The following is a 25,073-nucleotide window of genomic DNA, read 5'->3' on the forward strand; positions in this document are numbered from 1 at the left end:
AACAATTCCATATTATCACTAAAGAAAAGTGAAATCTGGAAAAAAATGCATTTAAAAGTCTTTGTAGGGCTTCCCTGGTGGCGCAGTGGTTGAGAGTCCGCCTGCCGATGCAGGGGACACGGGTTAGTGCCCCGATCCCGGAAGATCCCACATGCCGCGGAGCGGCTGGGCCCGCGAGCCATGGCCGCGGAGCCTGTGTGTCCGGAGCCTGTGCTCCGCAACGGGAGAGGCCACAGCAGTGAGAGGCCCGCGTACAGAAAAAAAAAAAAAAAAAAAAAAAAAAAAAAGTCTTTGTATACTACTGAACTAGCAAACCCACCAAAAGCAAAATACACTACTTTTGTTAGGTGAAAAGGGTTGAACAAGCAAAAGAGAGTGAGAGAGGCAGAGAGAGAGGTCTTACTATATAATTGCAACTATATTTCAAAAGCCTGACACAGATTCCCTATAAAATTCTAGAACTTATTTTTAAAAAGATGATTGTGAATACTTGGGGGGAAAATAAACCAGTGATAATATGAAGATAATGTCACTGTAGAAAGACTTCTAATGATTTTATAAATACTAATTTACTCATTATGACAACCTGATGAGGTAGTAATGATATAATCCCCATTGTACGGAAAAGGAAACAAAGACAGGGGTATTAAGTGACTTTTACAAGGTCATAAGACTAGGAGATGGCAGAGCTGGAATATAAACCAAGGAAGTCTTCCTCCAGAATCCATGTTTTTTTTTTTTTTTTTTCTTTTTGCGGTATGTGGGCCTCTCACTGCTGTGGCCTCTCCCGTTGCGGAGCACAGGCTCCGGACGCGCAGGCCCAGCGGCCATGGCTCACGGGCCCAGCCGCTCCGCGGCATATGGGATCCTCCCAGACCGGGGCACGAACCCGTATCCCCTGCATCGGCAGGCGGACTCTCAACCACTGCGCCACCAGGGAGGCCCCCAGAATCCATGTTTTTAAACCACTAAAATATGTTGCCTTTCTTCTTTTTAATTTTCTTTTTATTTCAGTAAGAACCATTTTTAAAAAATCCTTATGATATCATTGTGAATTTATTAAATAAAAGTGAGAAAAATATTGATTCATTCAGGGGGATTTGGGGTTACTTGATGAATGATTCCCAAAGAGAATCAATTAGTGGAACATTTCAGCCGATTAGGAAATATCTAATGACAAGAGGAATTGATCTCTTGATTTATACTGTTTATTTTCCTCAGTGATTTAAAGTAATACAAGTAATACATCCTTTTACAATTTGGAAATGATACAAAGATGGTATAAATAGCTAATATGATAGTTTGGAGTATTAACACTCAAGAATATCTAAAGAGCCTAAATCAATAGACTGGAAAATAAAAAAAATTAATATGGATAAATGCAAATTCCTAATACAAGTAAAGGATAAAGAATTGGCTTAGTAGAATTTCATGTCAAAAATGCATGAGAGGGCTTCCCTGGTGGCGGAGTGGTTGAGAGTCCGCCTGCCGATGAAGGGGACACGGGTTCATGCCCCAGTCCGGGAGGATCCCGCATGCCGTGGAGCGGCTGGTCCCATGAGCCATGGCCACTGGGCCTGCGCGTCCATAGCCTGTGCTCCGCAACGGGAGAGGTCACAACAGTGAGAGGCCCGTGTACCGCAAAAAAAAAAAAAAAAAAAAAAAAAAAAAGAAAAAAATGCATGAGATTTACCAAGTCACACATTCAACTAGCAAAAATAGTTATGAACTATGACTAAATTTATAAACTATTGTCCAAACTGAGGTTCATGTTAGTTCTGGTTTCTTCACTGGTGGGTTCACTTCTAGAGTAATATTCAGGAGAGGGGTAGTGAGGAGGGGGCTTATTTAAGAAAAGGAAGGTCAATTAAGAGGCTTGATGAAAAACTGTCAGAAGAAATTAGAATTTTGGTCTGGAAAAAAGAAACTCCACAGGTACTATAGCAGAGGACTTAAATATTTAAATGGTTAGAATACAGAAGAATTAGTAAACATTTTTTCCAAGAAATTAAAATTAAACTAGAAGCTATTGAGAGGAAAATTTTAATTTGATCAATTAATACCTTCATCACTCTTAAATTTGCTGAAAATAGAATAGGCCTTCTATAAAATAGATATATAAAAATGGGTAGAGAAGATGCAGGAATGCTTTCTCCACCAAGGAGGGAGCTGGATTACAAAACACCTAACATCCCAAGCCTATGACTCTTCATGATCTATGAATATTAAACAGTAAAAGTATATGGGTTTCACTGATACATAATAGACTAATACAGGACGTCTAATGATTTAATATAATCTTAGACATTTAGCTATTAGGGATTTAAGGTAGAATTATTATTGTGTAAACAGTATATGTCCTTTTCCTCCCTCCTCAAAGTTATCTTACTAAAATATTTACAGTAGTCCAAGACAGTCAATCAGAGAAAATCTAATTTCGGTACTTTAGCAGACTCTGTCATGGAGGCTTGCATTTAAAGCAAATAACAATGTCATAGTCGTACTCTCCTCACCTATATAATTTTCTTTTCCTCAATGCTTTTAATTTCTTTTCCTTTCAAAGCCAAATCCTATGGCTCTATGGTGTTTGACAGTTTAGTCGGTGCTGCTTCCATTAACCACAGCCTAAGATTCACATGGGTTTGAGTTAATCAGAACTCAAGGATTAGCAATTTTTTCCTGTAAAGAGCCAGCTAGCAAATATTTTATTCAACAATGCCTTTGTATTTAAAAGTAGCCATAGACATTATGTAAATTAGAGTGTGGCTAATTTCCAGAAAACTTTATTTATGGACACTAAAATTTGAATTCCATATAATTTTCATCTGTCATGAAAGATTTTTCTTCTTTCGTTTTTTTTTCCAACCAGTTAAAAATGTAAAATCATTCTTAATTCATGGTCCATACAAAAACTGACAGCAGCGTAGGTTTTACCCAAGTTCAGCAGCTTGCAGACCCTGCTCTACTGCTTGAACTGGTAGGTACATTTTCATAAACAGGTTTCTAAGAAAATCATTGGAGTTCCTTTAGTTCATAGAAATAGATAACAAATTTTTTTTTTTAAGCTTGTAACTCTGAGAGCTATGGTTTTGCTTTTCTTCTGTCTTACAAATTCTTTTTGCTATTCTCATTTGGGTTGTGTTTTAATTTTAATTCTTGTCATTACTGTCAAAAAGGTAAATAGCACATTCCCACATATGGACCATCCCTCAAAGCCTATTTTCTCTTGTTTTATCATTTCTTCCAGTGGGGGTAAATCTTTTGTACTTAACATTTCACTTTTAATTGGCCTTCATATTTAGAATCTTTTCAGGCAAACAAACTTGTAGGCTCTATTCTAATTACCCACTTGGGCCCCATACTCTTTAATGTGACCTAAGAGTCAACCATTTTCTTTGGGGAAAATAAAAATTTCCCCTAAATTAAGTTTAATTAATATGTATCATGTGAGTTTACTAAACACTGCTTCGAATGAGTGAGACAATGAGAATGTTGAATTCTCAGTAATAACTATTATCAAAAATGATCATAAACTGAATTGATACCTTGATTAACAAATCGGTTCCCTCACTGATGACAATGTAGCATTCAGTGGCATTCTCTCAGGAAAGAATATTTTGGTAGTTGATCTTGGCCTCCTGTGATATTTCTTGTTATTTTCCTCTGGTAGGGATACTCCCGAAAATTATTTAAGGAGCAAGTACACATCTTTGTTTATAGAGTATTATTATATGAAAAATTTCCATTTGCATATTATTCAACTTTCTATATAACTAATGACAGGGTCTTTACAAAATGTATAATGACTTGAATGCATCACAATAATACCACACAGAGTATTTTCATTGCCCTAAAGACCCCCTTTTCTCCATCTGTTCATCCTCTGTTCCCACCCACTAGCAACCAGTGATCTTTTTAGGATCTCCATAGTTTTGGCTTTTCCAAAGTGTCCTACACTTGAAACAATACAGTGTGTAGCCTTTTCAAACTAGCTTCTTTAACTTAGCAGTAGGCATTTGAGTTTCCTCCATACCTTTTCATGGCTTGATAGCCCATTTCTTTTTAGCTCCAAATAATATTCCATTGTATGGTGGTGCGAATTCAGCTAAGCTACTCTGTGGTATTGCTGCTTCATCATACATTGTGTTTGACCACGTGTCCTACAGGGACCTTAAACTGACACTAGCCCGCTTCATACAAGTGCACGCTCTGGACAGCAGCCAGAGTCATGAGTAAATGTAAGTCCCTGGTATGACTTGCCCAAAAGCCCTTGTGATCAACAGTCTTCTTAGAAAAGACCTCTGGGAAGCTTACCAAAACCCTACTCTTTTGGTTTGAATTGACCAATACAGCCCCAGCCTGGAAATCCTGAAATACCCCACCCATGGATCCTAATAAAGCCATTTGCCTCAGGTCCTGCCTTGTTCTCTCTGTCTGCACTCTGCCTTGACCCCCCCATCTGGTCCCTTGAGGCATGCCAAGTACTTCCTCCATGACCTGTTAGTAATAAACTTCTCTATTTCATTTTTTCTTGTGGTCTGTTGTTGAACCATGGCTCACTCACTTAACAAATGCTAATTCAGTTTTTGGAAGTATAGCTGACTTACAATATTAGTTTCAGGCGTACAACATAGTAATTCGATATTTTTATAGATTACTCTCCATACAAGTTATGACAAAATATTGACTATATTTTCTGTGCTGTACATTACATTCTTGTAACCTACTTATTTTATACCTAGTAGTTCAGTACCTCTAATCCCTTTCACCTATTTTGCCCCTCCCTCCCAACCCTCTCCCTTCTCATTAGCTTGTTCTCTGTATCTGTGAATCTGTTTCTGTTCTATTTGTTCATTTGTTTTATTTTTTAGATTTCACATATAAGTGAAAACACACAATATTTGTCTTTTTCTGTCTGACTTATTTCACTAAGTATAATACCCTCCAGGCCCATCCACATTGTCACAAATGGCAAACAACAAAGTCATCACACACAGAGGTACACAATTTTATTATCCAGTCACCTCCTGAAAGGCATCTTGGCTGCTTCCAAGTTTTGGCAATTATGAAAACAGCTGCTATAAATACCCATGGGCAAATTTTTGTATAGACCTAAATTTTCAACTCCTTTTGATAAAAATCACACGTTGTAGGGTAAGAGTATGTTTAGTTTCATTAAAAACCACCAAACTGTCTACTAAAATGGCCATATCATTTTGCATTACCACCAGCAATGAATAAGAATTGTAACAAGGCCTTTTATGTAACACATGCTCCAGAGACTCCCCTAAACTCACATGTATTATATTCAGAAAAACAAGGTAATAATTATGTCAAATATGGATAATGCAGCATGAGGTATCTTTTACTTAGTTTAAAAATTAATAATCTATTCTGACAATGCTAATGGTATGGATGAACCTATTTGCAGGGCAGGAATAGAGGTGCAGACGTAGAGGATAGATGGGTGGACACAGAGGGGGAAGGAGAGGGTGGGATGAATTGGGAAACTGGGATTGACATATATACACTACCATATGTAAAATGGATGGCTAGTGGGAACCTGCTGTATAACACAAGGAGCTCAGCTTGGTTCTCTGTGATGACCTAGATGGGTGGGGTGGGGTGGGTGAGAGGGAGGTCCAAGAGGGAGGGCATATATGTGTACATGTAGCTGGTTCACTTTGTTGTGCAGTGGAAACTAGCACTGCATTGTGAAGCAATTATACTCCAATAATAAATAAATGAATAAAGTACTTTGATTTAAATATACATTATAAAAAATAATATGAATGAAAAAGTATACACATACACATATTTAAAAGTATACACATACCCCCCACACACACATATACAGAGAGAGCCAGAGAAGTGTATATATATACACATATGTGATACCTGTAAAACAATAATGTTATCTTCCACTTACTGTGTATTTTTGAATTTACAAAAAATTTCAATTTTATTATTTCATTTAGTTTTTACACTCACACTGTATTACACACTTTTTTAGGTGTAGAAATAATCAGAAAGATTTAGCTATATGCCAAGGTGACACAGCTAGTTAAGTGGCAGAACCATAATTTAACCCTTCTGGTCTTCTGAAAATAAATCAGATACTATTTTCCACACCTTATGGCTCATAACACCACACACACATACACACATACCCACGAACACAAACACAACCATACATATAAGCACATACACTTTGAAGTATATCATTGAATATGCTATGTTCATCTCTCCCTTAGTAGATATAATAGAGAACTTCAAGTTAGCCTAGCCTGCCTAAATACTGTACCCCTGGTTCTAATTACTGTAAGTGACATTTTTTTCTCATAATATACTTAGATTTTTAGAGTTAGAACTACTTGTGGAGTAAGAAAAATGGATTGAGTGATGGTGGCTTAAGATGATTTTGGCTTAAGGCAAATCAATCATGTAATTAAACAATTACCTTAATAACAGATGTCTCAACTCTGGATGGGGGGCTCTGAACTTGTGCTGCTGCCGCCATATTGGCAATGGTGCTGAGATGGTTCATCTGGCTCATTGCCATGGTGACAGATGCTGGAGGTAGGCTGACAGGAATTAGAGGGTGGGGCATCATCATAAAAGGCAGTTCCAGTCCTGTACAAAATACACATATATCATCATTTCTCTATTCAAGTAAAACAATGAAACATGGTATATCTCATTAATTAAAATGGCAAAGGACATAAATCATTGAAAGTTGAAGCATTTTAAAATGTTCTAATAATGAGAGTCAAAGGAAAAATATTTGTCCTCTTTGCATGCAACAGTGCCCACTTATCACTCAGGGAAATTAGGCTTAAAGCTAACCAGTTTGGTGCCATGTTTTATCACTCACCACTCTTCATTTGTGTTTAATACAGTTAGTTCTTTGCTACATTATTCTTCTGATCAGTCTAATTCTTGTTTAAAATACTATGGTTTTCTTTAACATGTTTAGCTGTCTAAATGTAGTGTACCTATCTACTATGTCCTATATTTTACTATCCGATCATTAGATTTTTTAATTCTTTGCAACTATCATTTTTAGTGCTAAAAAATGCCATCGTACCATTTGGCAGAAGGTGGCTCTGCTGAAGATGGTGGAGAGGATGACGGTTTGGAAGACTAAGTGCTCTAGGTATGCGGGGGCAGGTAACAGAAGCATGAGATCCCCGGGGTGGGGAAGAGTACAGTGTTTCCTTTTACCAAGAACCTTCACTGCTGCCTGTGGGGAATGAATATCAATTATTTGGATACAATATTATTCCAAATCTTCTAATGAATAATTGGAAATGAGGTTTTAAAAAGCATATCAGACGTAGAGAATGGACTTGAGGACACGGGGAGGGGGAAGGGGAAGCTGGGACAAAGTGAGACAGTGGCATTGACATATATACACTACCAAATGTAAGATAGATAACTAGTGGGAAACAGCCACATAGCCCAGGGAGATCAGCTCGGCACTTTGTGACCACCTAGAGGGGTGGGATAGGGAGGGTGGGAAGGAGATGCAAGAGGGAGGAGATATGGGGACATATGTATATGTATAGCTGATTCACTTTGTTATAAAGCAGAAACTAACTCACCATTGTAAAGCAATTATACTCCAATAAAGATGTGAAAAAAAATATATCACATTTGGAGATTGGCTAAGTGATTTCTTGGGAAATAAGCTCAAGTAAGCAAATTTCTTTTTGTTTTTCTATATCTTAAATACAGTCTCAAATTTTCTGAAAAATAACATTTTTACAACAGGTAGCCTATTTGTGGAGTCTATTCCTGTTTGACTACCCAACTTAATATAAAATGGATTCTATTATATACCTCTAGAATTAATTACTTCTTGGAACTGAAGCACAATGATAGTTATAGAACCCAAAGTTATCCTTGTATAATAGAATCCCAGTCACCCTTCAGAGTTAAAGTTCCTAATTTAATTCCACAGAAAATCCTAAACATAGAATCATTAAATGCCCAACGTGGTTAGACATGGTCCAGGGAACACAAAGATCATTTACAAAAGAAAATAATATCAAAGCAATAAATTAAATGTGTGTGAATCAATAAATATATCTCTTGTTTTCAGCTGCAGAGAAACTTATATTTATGACTGTGGCAATACAGGTGCCAAAGTCAGAACAGTACCTTTAATGGCGTGTATTTCAATCTCATGGCCACATCTCAGATTAAATAGATCTTGAAACACCTTAATAGGGTACTCCTTGGAAGGTTTTTATATATCATTTCAATTTAGGCATGTTCTCAGATTAAATTATTTTACCATTAATTTATTGTTTAATTGAATCTGTTGAATATACAAAGTACCCACTTGAAAGAAAGTTTCTCTAATATCCCTGTCAGCTTATGAGTTTTCATTTCTTAAAAAAGCAAAAGAAACAATATTTTCATATAATATGCTTAGAAACAGCAAAGTAGGTAAAACTCCAATTTAAATGCTTTAGCTCTATTAAGAGCCTCGTTGTAAAATCTCTAAGACATAGTTTTTCATGAAGAATACTTAGTTGCTGCCATGATTTTTTTTTTCCATTTACTTCAGAAGGACAGTTAAGGTTCAATATAAATTCAAACTCATTAGCTCAATACTGTCTGGATCTTAGAGCAAATTGTTCAGAAGTGGGTAATGAAAACTCAATTCAAATTCTTCAGCAATCAGACAAAGCAATTTTATTAAACAATGAAGAGGATCAATTAAAATGGATATCTTTATTATTTTACAAGAAACCAGGACAGCTTTTGGCTAAAAAAAAGTTTATAGCTTCATACAGAAATGACTCACACAAAAGCAATCTCTCCAGCTTGCTCCTACACTATGATATAAAAGTTCACTTCTATATTCACAAATTTATACAGCTTATTTCTCTACTCGTGACTTTTTTGACACTTTATACCAAGGTCCTAGTCAAGCATGCAAAAGCTGTAAGTATATAAATTTTTTTAACATATTATGTCAAGAAAGCATTCAGTGACAAAACGTTTTAAACATTTTCACTTTACATTGTCTTTATCAAGGTATATGCAAAATTCTTCTTTAAATATTTACTTTTTTTTTTTTTTTTTTTTTTTTTTTTTTTGCGGTACGTGGGCCTCTCACTATTGTGGCCTCTTCCGTTGCGGAGCACAGGCTCCGGACGCACAGGCTCAGCAGCCATGGCTCACGGGCCCAGCCGCTCTGCGGCATGTGGGATCTTCCCAGACCGGGGCACGAACCCACGTCCCCTGCATCGGCAGGCGGACTCTCAACCACTGTGCCACCAGGGAAGCCCCATATTTACTTTTTATGTTATCATTTAAAACAAGAGTTAAAGCATAATCACCAACTATTTGGATATAGAAATAACACTTTGGAATAAATGTTATTGAATATGGGAACTGCATTGGAAATTTATAAATAATAGATAATTTTCTCTTTACATTTCATTTAAAATATCCAAGGATTACATTTTCATAGTAGATTGCATTTTTGAGGTTAACTAATATTAACTAATATATGGAGGAGGGAAACATATTCACATTCATTATTTTGGATTGAGTTTGAGTTCTGCTTACACCTATTATCTACTTTTGTTTCTCTGTCCAATTGAGCCAATTTCTTTTATTTACATCTAGATTACCAGTTAATAAATGGGAAAAGCCATTTTCCCAATATACTTCAATTTCACTCTTGTGTCAATAGAGAAGCATTTATAATTCTATTTTTTCACATTATCAAAGTGCAAAATATAAAGTTAAAATTCTGATTAAATCATTCTGGTAAGAGATTATATACAAAATACTACCTATTTCCACATCTCTTTTAGATCACAGGGTATCAGTCCCTTGTGTAAGGGTAAATATCAATCATCCATATATGAATTTTCCATAGCAAGTTTATAACACTAGATTGGATTTTCTCACTACATAAAATGCTCCTAGCCATCTCCGCCAATCATCATTTGTTAAATTCTCATGATGTTAGCTCATTTGGGTAATAAATAGAGCAAACAATTAAGAAACTAAGTCTAATGAAAAATATACAATATATAAGCAAGTCAGCTGTAAGTGATTTTTGCTTAATTTATAACATCCTTCTCCTCTATTAGCATGAATAAATAAGAATTGAAAATAGGCCACTTCAGAACAAGACATGCCCATAGTTATTAAATGTATAATTTCAAGTGCTTTTGTTTAAGCCAATATATTTGATATAAGCCAGTATCTATGTGTGAGCCTACACACAAACATGCATACACATATACACCTTTAAGATTAAAGCTTATTATTATGACTGCATGAAAACTTACAGGAGACAACATATTTTGCATATAAGAGAAGTTCTAACAGTTGGTAAGGAGAGTTACCGAGAAAGATAATTGATTCTTTTCTCCTCTTCCATTCTTGTAGAATCCTACCATTTCTTTGACTTTACAATGGAATAAAAAGACAAACTTGACCTAGCCCTAGTATCCTCAAAGAACATATTCTATAATAGGGGGTAGAGACATGTATGCAAAAACTCAGACATTGATAAATATATAAAATGGTTTTGAACCAAGGAAATTGGTCATGAGCTCATGAAAAGATTCAGCGCATCCAGCTGTTTGATTATCTAGACTCTATATCTGTATTTCAATGTGTTGGACGGAAGGATTAAAGGGAGAGAGGATCTCCCACACTTAGTCCTAAACACATATTGTGGAGAAGCATAGGAACAATCTCAGGCTAGACACCTGCTTACACAGGTGGAAATAAATCTGCGCTCTGACTGACGGCAAAACACACAGGCAGCTGTTATATGATGAAGTTAAGTAGTGTAACCACAAGCATCAGGAAGGCCAGCTCCTCATTCAACGATGTGATTTTGGTGGAGTGAGAATTAACAAATGTACCACCTTACAGCAACCAGATGTAAGTGGGCACAGGAACACAAGAAGAAAAATAGAAATTAACACATGATTACCGGTTTTGTCTCTAGCTAAAAGCTATTAATTATGCATTTATATAATCTGAAACAGTTTTACTCTGCCTAATTATACCAATAGTAAGAATATATCTATAATTACATATGCATATATATGGAACTTCTAGACATAAAGTGATTGTGTGTGTTTAGGTTTCCTTTCCTGTAAAAGATGTGTATTTCTCGGGCTTCCCTGGTGGCGCAGTGGTTGAGAGTCCGCCTGCCGATGCAGGGGACACGGGTTCGTGCCTCAGTCCGGAAAGATCCCACATGCCACAGAGCGGCTGGGCCCGTGAGCCATGGCCGCTGAGCCTGCGCATCCAGAGCCTGTGTTCTGCAACGGGAGAGGCCACAACAGTGAGAGGCCCGCGTACCACAAAAAAAAAAAAAAAAAAAAAAAAATGTGTATTTCTCAGGGCCAAGCAAGGTGATTTTAAGGTTCAGTGTAACTGAAATTCTGATTCATAAGAAATAGGTATGGGACATATCTTGCTTATACCTTCTGCACCCCCAACTTTAAAACACAGTTGTAGGTTCTGAAAAAGTAAATAGCTTGGTGGACTATCTTAGTATTTTTCTGAGCTCAGACTATATTTTGTATCCTTCCATTTTATATTTTTATGGTATTTTATGATACATATTTTATGATGGATCAGGTTATAAACAGAGAAATAGACTACTTTGGGGAGAAACCCTTAAATTTTGAAGCCATCCCTACCTTAAAGGTAACCAGATTGTCAAACAATTAGAACTGATGGATAACAAATATAAACTTGTTTAATTTTTCCTCTAGTTACCGCCTTCAAATATGCTCTGTTAAGGCTTCCTCTTCTGCCCCTTAATAACCTTGAGCAGATTTTGAGTATAAGAAAATCCATTCTAGTTAACACCTCTCTCTGCGTCCTCATCCCCATCAGCACTTGCCAGCCCTAGGGCCTAGGGAGCTGGAAGACAGAGGGGCTTGGACAGCTTTTCATCCATCTATTCTCTTGGGTAGGAGGGTGAAGGTCTCCCATCCAACCAGTTCCTGCTCAAGTCCTCCCCGCACTGTCGCTTCTATGGCTATACCTATTGGCCATTGACATCTCCCAGGTGGCAGGTGCCTAAATGCCAAGTATTCCCTGCCAAGTAATGTCTGATCATTTAAGGGGGTCTTCCAGGGGAACCTCCTAACTGCACAAGTCCCTGACAATGGAAATCTCCTGGAGCTTCCTGCTCTTCTAAGCTCCCCAAACTGCCATGGTCTCTTGAAACTAAGGCCCTTCTCCTGGTGTGGGTCCTTTTGTTCTGATGATATCCACTCTCTCTATTCTGTCACCTCTCCTCAATTCTTTCTCTCCTTTCTCAAACATGTACAGAAGGCAGATCAGCAGTTCACACCAAAGCAGACATCCAGCTATGAAATGAGGTGGAGGCATCTGTAATCCTTGAGTAATTCTCTTGAAACTCCTCTCCCTGCACTTGGTGGTGAGGAAGGACTCTCAAAAAGGAAGCACTAAGCCACAGCTCCCTGCATTAAGTGCTGTCTTTTCACTACAATGTTTTCTCCGAATCTCCTCTCCTGTGTTGGTCTTCCCTTCTTATAAATGGAGGAAAAGGATGTCTGTGGAGTCTGGAGTGATAGTTAAGATAGCAACTCCTGTTCAACTGCTATTAATAAGTACTGATTGGTATTTACTTTTTTTAAATTGAGGAGTACTTGGTCCCTTTTGTTCTTGTGTGGAACCACAGGAAAATTTCTATTTAATATCTTGTTACATAACATATTCAGTAGAATCAACAACAAATATGACTATACTATAAGTAGAATTTTAGTAACTGAGTCTTGTAAAAAACTGAAAGAAAGGAAAAGAAATATGAATGTTCAACATTCAAAATGTTATTTCACAAATCAACTGAAACTTTATCAATTGAGACAGAAGTTCAAAGAAAAAAGATTACATGAATAAAAAAAATAAAGAATGATTAAGTGTGGAGATAATCATTAATAAAAGAAAGAAGATCATTTTTTTGGAACACAATTTTTATGTAGGAAAGGAAATGAAAACTGCTTTGGGTAAGGATATTATTACTGTTTCTCTTTAATTAAAAAAAAAAAAACTATGGGTATGTATATCAGTGGTACTGATTAAAATCCTAGCCCAAATAATTACATTTATTACTGAATCCTAAACATAGCAAATAAGTAATAGGTTCCAAAAGAGAAGGCCACTGTATAATTTTTTAATGAATTTTGGACAGAGTGCATGTAAAGTAATCAAACACAGAGTTAAAGTGATCTGTAGCAAAGAAATGCCTTTTAAACCACCATGCATTAAAATAGTAAAAGTATATTTAAATGTTATTATCTTTTATACCTAGTTGATATGTAACTATTTGTTCAGATTTTCCCACAGGCTGACCCTGATAAAGGAGGCAAATCTCAAAGGGACTAACGGTCACACCACAGCTTAATGAGTGACACTGATATACTGTGACGGGAACCTGACATTGTCAAGATTCGTTTACAATGAAAATGAAGGCAACAGCGGGCATTTACTCCATACCATTGGAGACCACTTAGAAGGATGTCAATGCCATCTTAACGATGGAATCAAGACTGCTAAGGAAAAGTAAATACTAGTCTCAGATGCTACAGATGTTCAGCTGATACTTCAGCGGTAGGTGAGAGAATAAACAAGTTATTGTCTTTTAGAGGATAAACTTCACCCTAACAAAAAATGAGATATGAAATGTCAACAGTAACACTAGTATTTTGCATAAATAGGAGAAACAGTCCTTTCATGAATTACTATACTGTAATCTTTTAAATCTTTTTCTGGATAACGATCTGAGCTCAGTGATCTACTTTAGCAAGTAGAAACATTGAAATCTTCCGGTGTTTTGGTTCAACTTTATCCAATTGCTTTATTTTAAAATGAGGAAGAAGCAATCTGTAAATGGTACTATTAATTGGGGAACAATTTAAAATGTTCCACTTTAAGTACAGTGGTTTAGCCAAGAAAACAGCACAAACACCTCCTAATTGGTATTGCACAATAATGTCCACAGAGCAGGCCATTTCCAGAGTCTAAAATTTATATTTGCACACATATCCTGTTTGATTTGGAAGTGCTATTTTTTCTTAGAGAGAAAGAATAATATTGTCATGAATTCTAACTATCCCACTGCCAATAAATATGAGTCATTTAGGAAAACATGTTACTTTCCCAGAAATAAGCATTTTCTTTAGTTATCTGTCATTAACTAAACCTAACTCTGAGTGTTACATATTTGTTAACTAGAAATTTAAAACTCTTGCCATACAAGGAGGTTTCTATTTTACCTGTGTTGTTTTCTTTTGAATGCAGAATTGTTTTGAAACATTTTATTTTATATGTAATGGTGATAATATAATACTGGTGCTATCAGTGTCCTTGGACTCAGCAGAACTATGATATTAGCTAAATTTCATCAAGTTGAGATACTTCTATTGCCTTTACATACTCCACAGTGTTGTTGAAAGTAGCATAAGTTAAGCTGTTGCACAAAGTAGCACACAAAATACTGGAAATCAGAACGGTTTATTTTTAAAATTTTACTTGAATATTATTTACCATGGCTAATGACTAATTTGCAAGAATAAGAAGCAAATTGTAAAATCAGAGCTGAAGTTCAAGTCATTAATGTCAGATGGGATACATAAATGGATACTTGAAGAACAGGCAGATATTATTAAAAAACAATTACACTGAGAATCTTTGAGGAATCAAGGAAAACTGGAACAGCATTAGGAAACTAAAAATAGACAACAGTTTCCATTTAAATAACCTTGATTCTGAACTCATGAAAGTTATTAGAATAAATTATTATATAAAGAATACAGCACTTTATATATCTTCCCTTATTTCATACCAAATTCCAGAAAGTTTCGATGCAACTTAAAATAAAAGAAAGAAGGCTATTACTATAAAGATAAAAGGTTAAATACTTAATGTGGAGAAGACAAAGATAATTATATCAGAAACACTTTGCTTTTTGACGCTGTTGTTTTCTTTGGACTCATTAGCACTATGTTTTAAGTGTTAACGAGGTAAAATAGATCCCCCAAACAAAACAAAACAAAACAAAACAAATGCAGACTCAGACTGGTAAATAGTTACATAGAACTCAGTGTAGGAAAGAAATAGTAGCTACATTAATTGTATTGACTAAATATTTGGGTGTCTTGTTGATTTGGACGACTCTAGGCAAGAGTCAAATGTTTCTATTCAGTGGAAATTAAGATATTACAACAGATAGATTAATTTCTACAGCTAAAGTATAATGCTATTATGGACAGTGTAGAAATAACAATACTAGGAACATATTTAAGCTTTCCAATCTAAAATAAATACATAAAATTCTTCAGAATAAAGCAGTTTGGTATAGTGTATCCATGTTAATTTAACTGCATCTTTTAACCTTTCTCATAGCCAATGTCAATGAATTTCTACCTCTTCCCATTTTAACTCATCAAATTATTTTTCCATTAGGCAAACAAATGAACTAGAAATTCTCCACTCTAAAGATATTGTAATTTCCCTATAGAGTTACAATTACTTCAAATAAAATTTCAAGTTAATATACTTTCTATACTGTTACTAGAGTACTCAAAGCCATGGTATACAATATTAGCAATTTTATGTTCATGTGTAAGTGTTGCTCATGGTTAGTTGAAATCAGTTTTAACTTCCAGTGTTTCATATAATATTTTCAATTTCAAATTATTTATGTTGAAATTGAAAAATCTTCTCACTTGAGCCAAAATTGCTATTTAATTTTCTAAAAAGCATAAAACTCTTATAGGTAGGATAGCAGGCTCATGGAATTCTTTTGATATTCCTCATATGCATGGATCTAAGTGTTAAATTATCTTCTCCCCAAACCTGGTTAGCCTCAAAGAATGACATCACCAGATAGTTGTATAATCCACAAACCTAGGAATCATATTTATCTCCTCGTCTTTAACTGTGTGCCACAGATGTCCAATTCCTGTTGATTTCATTAATGTGATTTATCTCTACTTTGTTTCTCTATCTCTGCTGTTGTAATCATATTCAAGGACCATCATTACTTTTAAGTACAAATCTTTTTTTTTTTTTTTTTTTTCGGTACGCGGGCCTCTCACTGTTGTGGCCTCTCCCGTTGCGGAGCACAGGCTCCAGACGCACAGGCTCAGCGGCCATGGCTCACGGGCCCAGCCGCTCCGCAGCACGTGGGATCTTCCTGGACCGGGGCACAAACCCGCGTCCCCTGCATCGGCAGGCGGACTCTCAACCACTGCGCCACCAGGGAAGCCCTTAAGTACAAATCTTGCATTGTCACCCCCCTGCTTAGAGGACTTCAACTGTTTCCCATTGTTATTAAGTAAAAGACCCAACATTTCTTTTCTTAATGTAAGCACCAAATGATCAGGCTTATGCCTCTTTTGCTCGTCACTGTGTCTTCAGCATTTAACAAAGTAGGACTAACTCTGTCAGTTTTCGAGTCGAGAGTTGCAAACCCAGACCAATTCTTACATTCACGTGTGGTAAACTTCAGTGTGGCATTCAAAAATGATAAACTATAGCCTTTGTCCTTGACCAGCTTATAACAGAAGAGAGTGATAGACAGATATAGCATATATGCACATAATCTTATCCTTTGACTGGAATAAAAGATAGAGAAGATGAAGAATAGGAAATATGTCTAACATTTTAGAAATAAGCTTCTTAGAATGTGGTAATCATTTGGATACAAATGGAGATGAAAAGAGTAAAATGTGAGAGATAACTTCAGTATCTAGTTAACAGCTGGGGATACGGTGATATTATTAATGATGCAATGAAGATGGTGATGATGATGATGACAATGATATCTAACATGTATCATCTGCTTTCAATGTGTCACTCATTATGTTCAGCTTTTATATGCACTATCACAATGAATCTTTAGAACCTCTGAGATATATCCACATTAGTATTATTAAAGTTGATTAAACTTGTCCTGGGATTTAGATCTTGGAATTCTGAACTCACAATACCAGCTTTTAATCACCTTTATGAGGAAGATCAGGTTTCGTTATGAATAAAAATCCATTTGATTCTGGACTTGTTGAATATAAGATATTTCAGAAGCACTCAAATGAGATTGACAACAAACATTGGAAATATGGCATTGAAATTTGGAAGGAAAGCAGATGCCCAGTGAGGAAGATTTGGATGTCTTTGATTTGTAAGTGGGAGATTAAGCCATGGTGCTTGAAGAGGGTATAGAAAGTATAAAGGTATTTCTACTAAAAGTGTATTTCTACTGGAAGCCACAGAATAAGGCCCAAACAAGCCAAGCTGGATGACTTAAAAATAAAGCCTAGGGGACTTCCCTGGTGGCGCAGAGGTTGAGAGTCCACCTGCCGATGCAGGGGACACGACTTTGTGCCCCGGTCCAGGAGGATCCCACATGCCACGGAGCGGCTGGACCCGTGAGCCATGGCCACTGGGCCTGCGCGTCCGGAGCCTGTGCTCTGCAGTGGGAGAGGCCACAACAGTGAGAGGCCCACATACCACAAAAAATAAATAAATAAAATAAATAAAATGAAATAAAAAATAAAGCCTAGGAAGCTGAGCAGGAATAAGCAAAATTTGTTATATGACTCCTACAGTAAGTTCTTAACACTAATGGGTATCAATGCATTTTTATAATTTCAACTCTCCCCACTTACTGGTAAGCTATAATATTCTTTTAAATAAATAGTCAACATGAATGCCTGACAGATGTTGGGTCCTCAATTAATACTGAGTGAATAAATGTAGAACATTATCATTGGATTTAAAGATTTAACAATCCTAACTACGACTTAGGTAGATAGCCTAAACAGAGACAAAAAACAAAACAGACGCAACTAAGCATAGTTTGAAAAGATGTCATTAGTCCAACTTATAGTATGACAAATAATTGTAATATCCAGTAATTACAAGGTCCCCCTTAAGAACACTATGGAGAGATGCAGCTTTAAATCAAGGGACTACATATCACAAAGAACTCAGCAGATTTGAAGGGCCATAGAAATAATATTATATCTTATTGGTAGATTACATGCAGATGACAGGCGTGTTGAAAGCTACTGTTTATACAAAATCAAATCATTCTTTCCATAGCTTCTATTATATGTAGTGAAGACATACTATTCAAAGCACTTTTCATCAGTTTTTCATGGGCAGACGCAGCAGGAGATTTTCAAGGTCAAAATGACCACTAAAATTTTCAGTTGCTGGCGATGAAAAAACATACTTAGAAAGATGAGTAGTAATATGGACAAATTTATTTCTAATTTAATTCCAATTCAGGAATTAAATATAAAAGCATTCATCTTTATCCCAGGAATAAATGGATATGCCTTTTTAGATTGGTATGACAATGTGAATTAGAAGAAGAGAAACAGTTAGAAACTGTTTTGAAATGAGGATTGACTTTCTTACAATATCAACACTCTTAGGTCAATATAAAGTAAAACTTAAACATCTTTATTCATTTTTTAAAATTAATTAATTTATTTATTTTTGGCTGCATTGGGTCTTCGCTGCTGCGCGCAGGCTTTTCTCTAGTTGAGGAGAGCGGGGGCTACTCCTTGTGATGGTACATGGTCTTCTCATTGCGGTGGCTTCTCTTGTTGCAGAGCATGGGCTCTAGGCACATGGGCTTCGGTAGTTGTGGCACACAGGCTTAGTGATTGTGGCACACGGGCTTAGTTGCTCCGCAGCATGTGGGATCTTCCCAGACCAGGGCTCGAACCCGTGTCCCCTGCACTGGCCAAGCAGATTCTTAACCACTGTGCCACCAGGGAAGTCCTATTCATTTCTTATTTCAAAAATTATCTAGTGCAATTGTTATAACCATAATTTCACCAATGAAAAATATGAGAGAATACCACCAACTTAATGATTCGAACAACCTAATGAACCAATGATTCAGTTGTCAGAATTAAGTGCTAAACATAGGTTTTATGTTAATTAAAAAAAAAAAACCACCCACACAAGTGATGGATATTTGGATAAATCAGTCATATTCATTATTTTTCTTTTCTTCAACAATTTTTCTCAGCATCAATATTAAAAAGACACATGCTTTATTGAAAAATAAATGATGAATGATGAAATTGAAATCTTTTCTCAAGAACTTAAATAAATAAAACTTCCAAAAATCTTGAACTTAGAAAAGTATCATCTACCCAAATTATCTTTATCTATAATAAAGCCATTGTATTTTAAATATTTTCAGTGTAAAAAGAATTGTACATATTAAAAATAATTATCTTCTAAGAGGGTCTTTAATTATTGAACAATAAATAGCTATCTAATTGCAAAAATACTCTGTAATAAAAAATTATAATGATCTGTTAGTTTCCCTTGTGATCACAAAAACTTGTCTTGAATAATTTCAATATCTCCTCCAAAATTAAAATATGGAACCATTTCTACTTCTAGTCTGTTCTGTTCTATCATGTACATTCTCTCACATCTTTCACACAGAACATTAGGACCATCGTCCACAGTCACAGATGGTCTCGTTTAGATGTATCTGGCCTAACACCTGGACAAATACGCCTTGTTAAATCTTGCTCTTAATTAAAATAATATATTTTAAAAACTATTTAAGACTTCAGTTAATAGGCTAAAAATTTTTTCAAAACAAATTAACTACTCAAGAGCTTCTTTTTTGAAATTCTGTTCTAAGGGCTTCCTATAACGAGCTACTTTTCACAAAGAAGCATCTGGAATATGTTTTGAACCTTATCATATATTTGAACTATTTTCACAAAATTATAATTATTGTATGGACACAGCTATAAACAAAAATTTTAAAGTGATTTGTTTTTAATGATTTATGTGTGTCAACACTATGCAGGATTTTTTGAAATATTTATATCAATATATTGTTATCTATTTTAAATCTAATAAATTTTTATAGTGTTAAGAATTTAAGAATAGAGGCTTAATTTTAAATGTGTCAAATCTCTACTGACTGTGAAAATAATTTTTGAAAATCACTCCATGATGTGCATTTACTCAGGTTCATATTAACATATGTTTAAATTCTGGCCTTGAAAAAGATTTCATGTTCTTGTTTACCCAAAGATTCAAGTTAACACTGCATATTGAAAATCTTGGAAAGAAAGGGGAAGAAACCACAGACTATTAAGATTATGATGCAGTCATAGCAAATAGAAAAAAATATAAATATAAGATAAATAATTTTTAAAATATCAATATATATTAATATATAAACCTTAATAATAAGGTTTTTGAAATATAACAAGTTTGGCTTTAATATTTTATTGAAAAAGAGAACCAAATGCCAAGAATATTATGGTATACAGTCCAAGGAATAAAAAATTATATTGAAACATGACTACACGACATACAATTTATTTTTCTGTATATATTTGAACCATAGAATGTTGTAGTACAAAATAGACAAAAAAGTCATTTATTCTTTCTTTCTTTTAACATATATCAAACACCTACTACATGCCAGGCAGTGTTGCAAGCGATGGGAATATAGCAGTGAAGAAAGCAGATAAAAATCTATATCCTCAGGGAGTTTATATTCTCATTAGGAGGTGGGCAGAAAAAATAAAAAGCAAATAAATAAAGTGACATGACACATTAAATGAAATATCTGTCATATAGGGATGAAAGAATTTTTGCATATACACGACATATGTGTGTACGTGTAAGCATGTATGTTAGGAGGGTACATTGGGAAGAGTTTGCTGAGAAGATAACACCATCAAGCACCCTCCTCTCCCTTTACAGCAGAATAAACTAAGGTTCAATATGATAAAATGAAATGCTTGAGGTCGCATAGGTCTTCAGGTGAAGAGCTGGACTCAATCACACTTATTTGCCTGACCCGTGGTCCTAAATCCTTCCCACTGTACCACACAGAGCACACCTACTTGAGCGAATTGCCTGGACTGTGCGATGAAGCAAAGACCAACATGAACGGTGGATCTGGATGATAGGTGGGTAGCTCAGTTGACTGGAGGAGAAAGTACATATTAGGAAAGCATCAGGAGTCAGAAAGAATTAGGTAGGGTAGGGAGATGAGAATGAAAGTTTTCAGATGTCAGGATGATGAGTTTTATCATCATCTTAGGCAGGGGAAAGATATGATTAATGTGATGTATCAGATAGTGAGAAGGAGGAAAAAGAACTCATCATCAGGAATAATCACCCCAAGTTCTGTCATCCACCATATTGACATTGATATGACCAGGGCAAGAATCCTGATTCTCATATTTCATGCCACTGGAAAATTGATAAAATAGGAAAAAAATATTGTGTTCTTTATCATTAGAGTTTTCTAAGATGATGACTGAAGAAAAAATTGGTTTCCAGAGGCAGACATGACAAAACAATTATATCGAGTGAGGATATACTGCATACTCTTCCCCATATCTGAATCCAGTGGCTTGTAAACGAATTCCTTTTATATATGCACTCTAGAGATTTTCCCCAATAAAAGCAACACTATGCGTATCTTGTTCAGAAGTCTTCACATAAAAGATATAATTTACTCTTTCTTAATAGGAGGTAACAGCTTACCAGTGAATATGGGTTATGTAGAATTCTTAGGAAAGCAAGTCGGGGGGATGCTCTGAGTGACACAATGGGAGAACATAAAAAGGAAATATTCCCCCCCCCAAATTCATGATTTAATAATAAGGTTTCTGAAATATAACAAGTTTGGCTTTAATATTTTATTGAAAACCTTAATCTGGGAATGTATTTTAATATATTGCTACTTCTATTCTGTGCAGAATATATATTACTATTCTGTAGCACCTTCAATAATTGTTATCATATAGAATATTATACACATCCATAGAGAGCAAAACTGTGTTTATTATCCTGACATTGAAAAATATGCACCAGTAAAAATACATCCCAGCCTTAGCCACTATTCTTGCTATTCACTTTTCTTCACTATTCACAATTCTTATATTCTCTAGAATTCCTCATACTGACCTCAAAAATAGCAATATATATTATGTAGGTAATAATTTCTAAATGATGCCATAAAAATTTTGATTTCCAATACTATATAGAATGTCTTATTAAAATTGTACATCCAAATATATACATGCAAAAAGTACTTATTTTCTTTAGCTTGATAATATCACAGAGCATGATAATCCTTCATTTTGCCTGAAGAGGATTTTATTTTTCTTATCAAATCCATAAAATGATCATATTATTTTAAGTTGCTAACATGTAAAATAAAACACAATGTGATTTTTATTTGTAGAAGATGTCTCTATAGCTCATATCATTTACTTTAATGATTTTTGTTTTCCTACTCCAACATTCTCAAGTTAAATTTTATATTTATCTGGATGCTTTAAGACCAGGTAAACGTGCTAAAATACATTTTCAAGCAGCTTACTCTGCATAGACTGCTTTTAAAAATTCAAAACAGCCCCCATAGCAAATGTCATTTCTTTCATGGTTACAAAATGCAAACTCCAAGTGTTTTATCCTAATGAATAAATGAGTTTGTCCTTTATGTATAAAATATAGTTTGTGTTTGTTGCACAAGTTTTTAATAATAGATGAATTTTAAGTTTGTTCTAACGTATTCAATAAAGTGTGATTAATCTGGTTTTTCAAAAATGCAAACTAGACATTACTATATTACTTTGCAAAATGCACAGCTTGCAACATTATTGTCTCAGTGGGATCTTAAATTGAATTGTAAAACGTGTCTTATTTTCAGTTTGATTTATGTAAGAGATAGCAGTGGATAATGTCCCTTTTGAAGTTTCACTGCTTTGTGTGAACAAACAATATAAACCTAAAATTCATCATAGAGTTTATTAGAACTCCAAGCAAACTTTCCAAGTTATGTTTGACTGAAATGAAAATTATGATGGAGTCAGAATACCACATTTTCAATGAAACAACTTTTTGAAATTTACTGTTATGAAGGATTATACAATACATTTTTGACATTTTCTGTGATTTTTTATTATGGTATTTCAAGTAATTACCAAATCATGTTTTTCTCTAAAAAAGCTTTCCTGTGCCCTGAGAATTAATCTATGATACCATTTAGCTTGGCTTTTTGAAGTAAATATCACCAGATAAAAGCCAGCTGGATCTGAATAATAGGATACTTGAATGAATGTATTAGTGTTTGAAAAAGAGAGTACAAATCTTCTAAAAAGATTAATTTCCATAAAAAAAGATAGCTCCCAGATCTACAAAAGAATAAATTCAAAAACATAATAAACTCTCAGAAAGAAAGGTAGATTAAAGTAAAAGCTGCAGCACCTTGTTACTGCAGCTGTTGTGAAGCAATGATTCTGTATCAATTACATTTGGTTGGTCCTGTAGGGCTCTTCAAAGCTTTGTGTGAAAAGCCCGAATACGGGATACATGTGACAGTGTAATAACTTCAGTGATTAATTTTGATGCAACACCACTTTCATTCTGATCTTACTCTCAATATTTACAGTTTGAGAGAAGCTACAAAGGTTCTGATGGGAATATATGAATTGAGTAAGGAAACTTTTTTCTTCTTCATTTATTAAAGATGTGGATATGAAATTTTCCTTGTCATGAAATATTGCAGCTTTATCACACAACATAGTTGCTGACATCATCAAGTAAAAAGACCTGAGTTGGCCAATGGACTTTATTTTCAATATCCTGTTTCAAACATGTTCTCTAAAAAGGGCCATGAATTCTGTTCACAAAACTTCTCTACTTTTGTCTGTACAGTTACTAATAAGAACAAAGTTTGGTCATGCATAAATTCCTCTGGGAGGTAAAACATACCCTTCCATCTTGGATGACTCATGCTATTACTATATTTAAGACAAAACCAGAATAAAAGGTGAAGATAAATTGTCTTTTAACTTTGATTAAATCCTAGAAATATTTAAATCTGTTAAAAGAATTGACATGAAATGCCATATTAATATTACTTAATTTCAAATGCAATGGAAAGTATGGTAAAAAGAGATATAGACAATATGATGGAATAGTAGGTATATTTCACTTCGGAAGTAATTTCTTTATAAAAATTGCAAAATAATAACTAAAAAAAGAAAATCATTGTACAATCATAACAGCATAACAGCAAGAAAAGAAAAATCAACTAAAGGAGATTAGTAAATCATTTTGCCAATTACATTTTGAAACTCATATGAATGTGTGGAGTAAAATAAACTGCTAATTTCCCTTACTCTCCTCCTTCCTTTTATTTTTTTACAGTACACTGTCAAAATCAACCCCAAAATGAAATGCACCCTAGTAATTGCATGTTCATTTAAACTTCACAAGTTGTTTAAGTATAGCTTGATATTTACAAATTAAGTCGACCACAATGAAAACATAAAGGACATATTGCCATTATTAGAAAAATACCACTGCATTATGAAATGTGTCAGTGTTTATCAGAAAAATATTTTTAAAGAGAAAGGTTTCCTTCCCTGCACTCATATTGACTACTAAATGGTTATGACTATTTTTAACAGTAGCTTAAGAATTTCTATATCATACTTATTCAAGAAAGCTGCTTTTAGTTAAAACATAAAAATGGTAGTTAGAAGGTTTCTGCAAACATAACTGCCATTCCATTAAGGAAATGGTGCAGCAAACAGTAAATAGTGGCCTCAAGGGAAATGTTAAGTATTGATTTTATTACTGTGTTGGTTGGTTTGTATTTGCAATTGTCAACTCTAATTTTGGACTATGCTTTAAGTATCCTTAAAACTGCTTAAGGAAAGGACAAATATTAACTGAAAAATATTGATAACTATTAGTTTTATAGGTTTAAATATCATGAGACTATTCCTTTTCAGCTTTTCATAGCATGTCTTTTAAAAGTAAGAAACTTTAATTTCGCTACACACAGCAAATGAACCACCAAGTTGTCTTCATTAAGTCATATTACATACTCATTTTGTACACTACAAATCAGTATTTGATTCTAAAGTTAATCACTACGAAAAGCATAAACATGGTTACACACTCCTTAATTTAGTTTGGAAATTTGTTTTGAATTCATTATTAAATTTTGATTCACCTAA

At 34.8% G+C, this 25,073-nt stretch overlaps 1 protein-coding gene across 1 annotated transcript in view; it reads right to left on the reverse strand.

Moving 5' to 3' along the window:
- DACH1 (dachshund family transcription factor 1) overlaps positions 1–25,073 on the reverse strand; it is a 379,138-nt gene that overhangs the window by 86,343 nt on the left and 267,722 nt on the right. Inside the window, 2 exon segments of the mRNA XM_060079776.1 lie at positions 6,461–6,633; positions 7,088–7,243. Coding sequence (XP_059935759.1) covers positions 6,461–6,633; positions 7,088–7,243 — 329 coding nt within the window.

The sequence above is a fragment of the Mesoplodon densirostris genome, chromosome 17 (genome assembly GCF_025265405.1).
Source record: "Mesoplodon densirostris isolate mMesDen1 chromosome 17, mMesDen1 primary haplotype, whole genome shotgun sequence".
Classification (NCBI taxonomy): domain Eukaryota; kingdom Metazoa; phylum Chordata; class Mammalia; order Artiodactyla; family Ziphiidae; genus Mesoplodon; species Mesoplodon densirostris.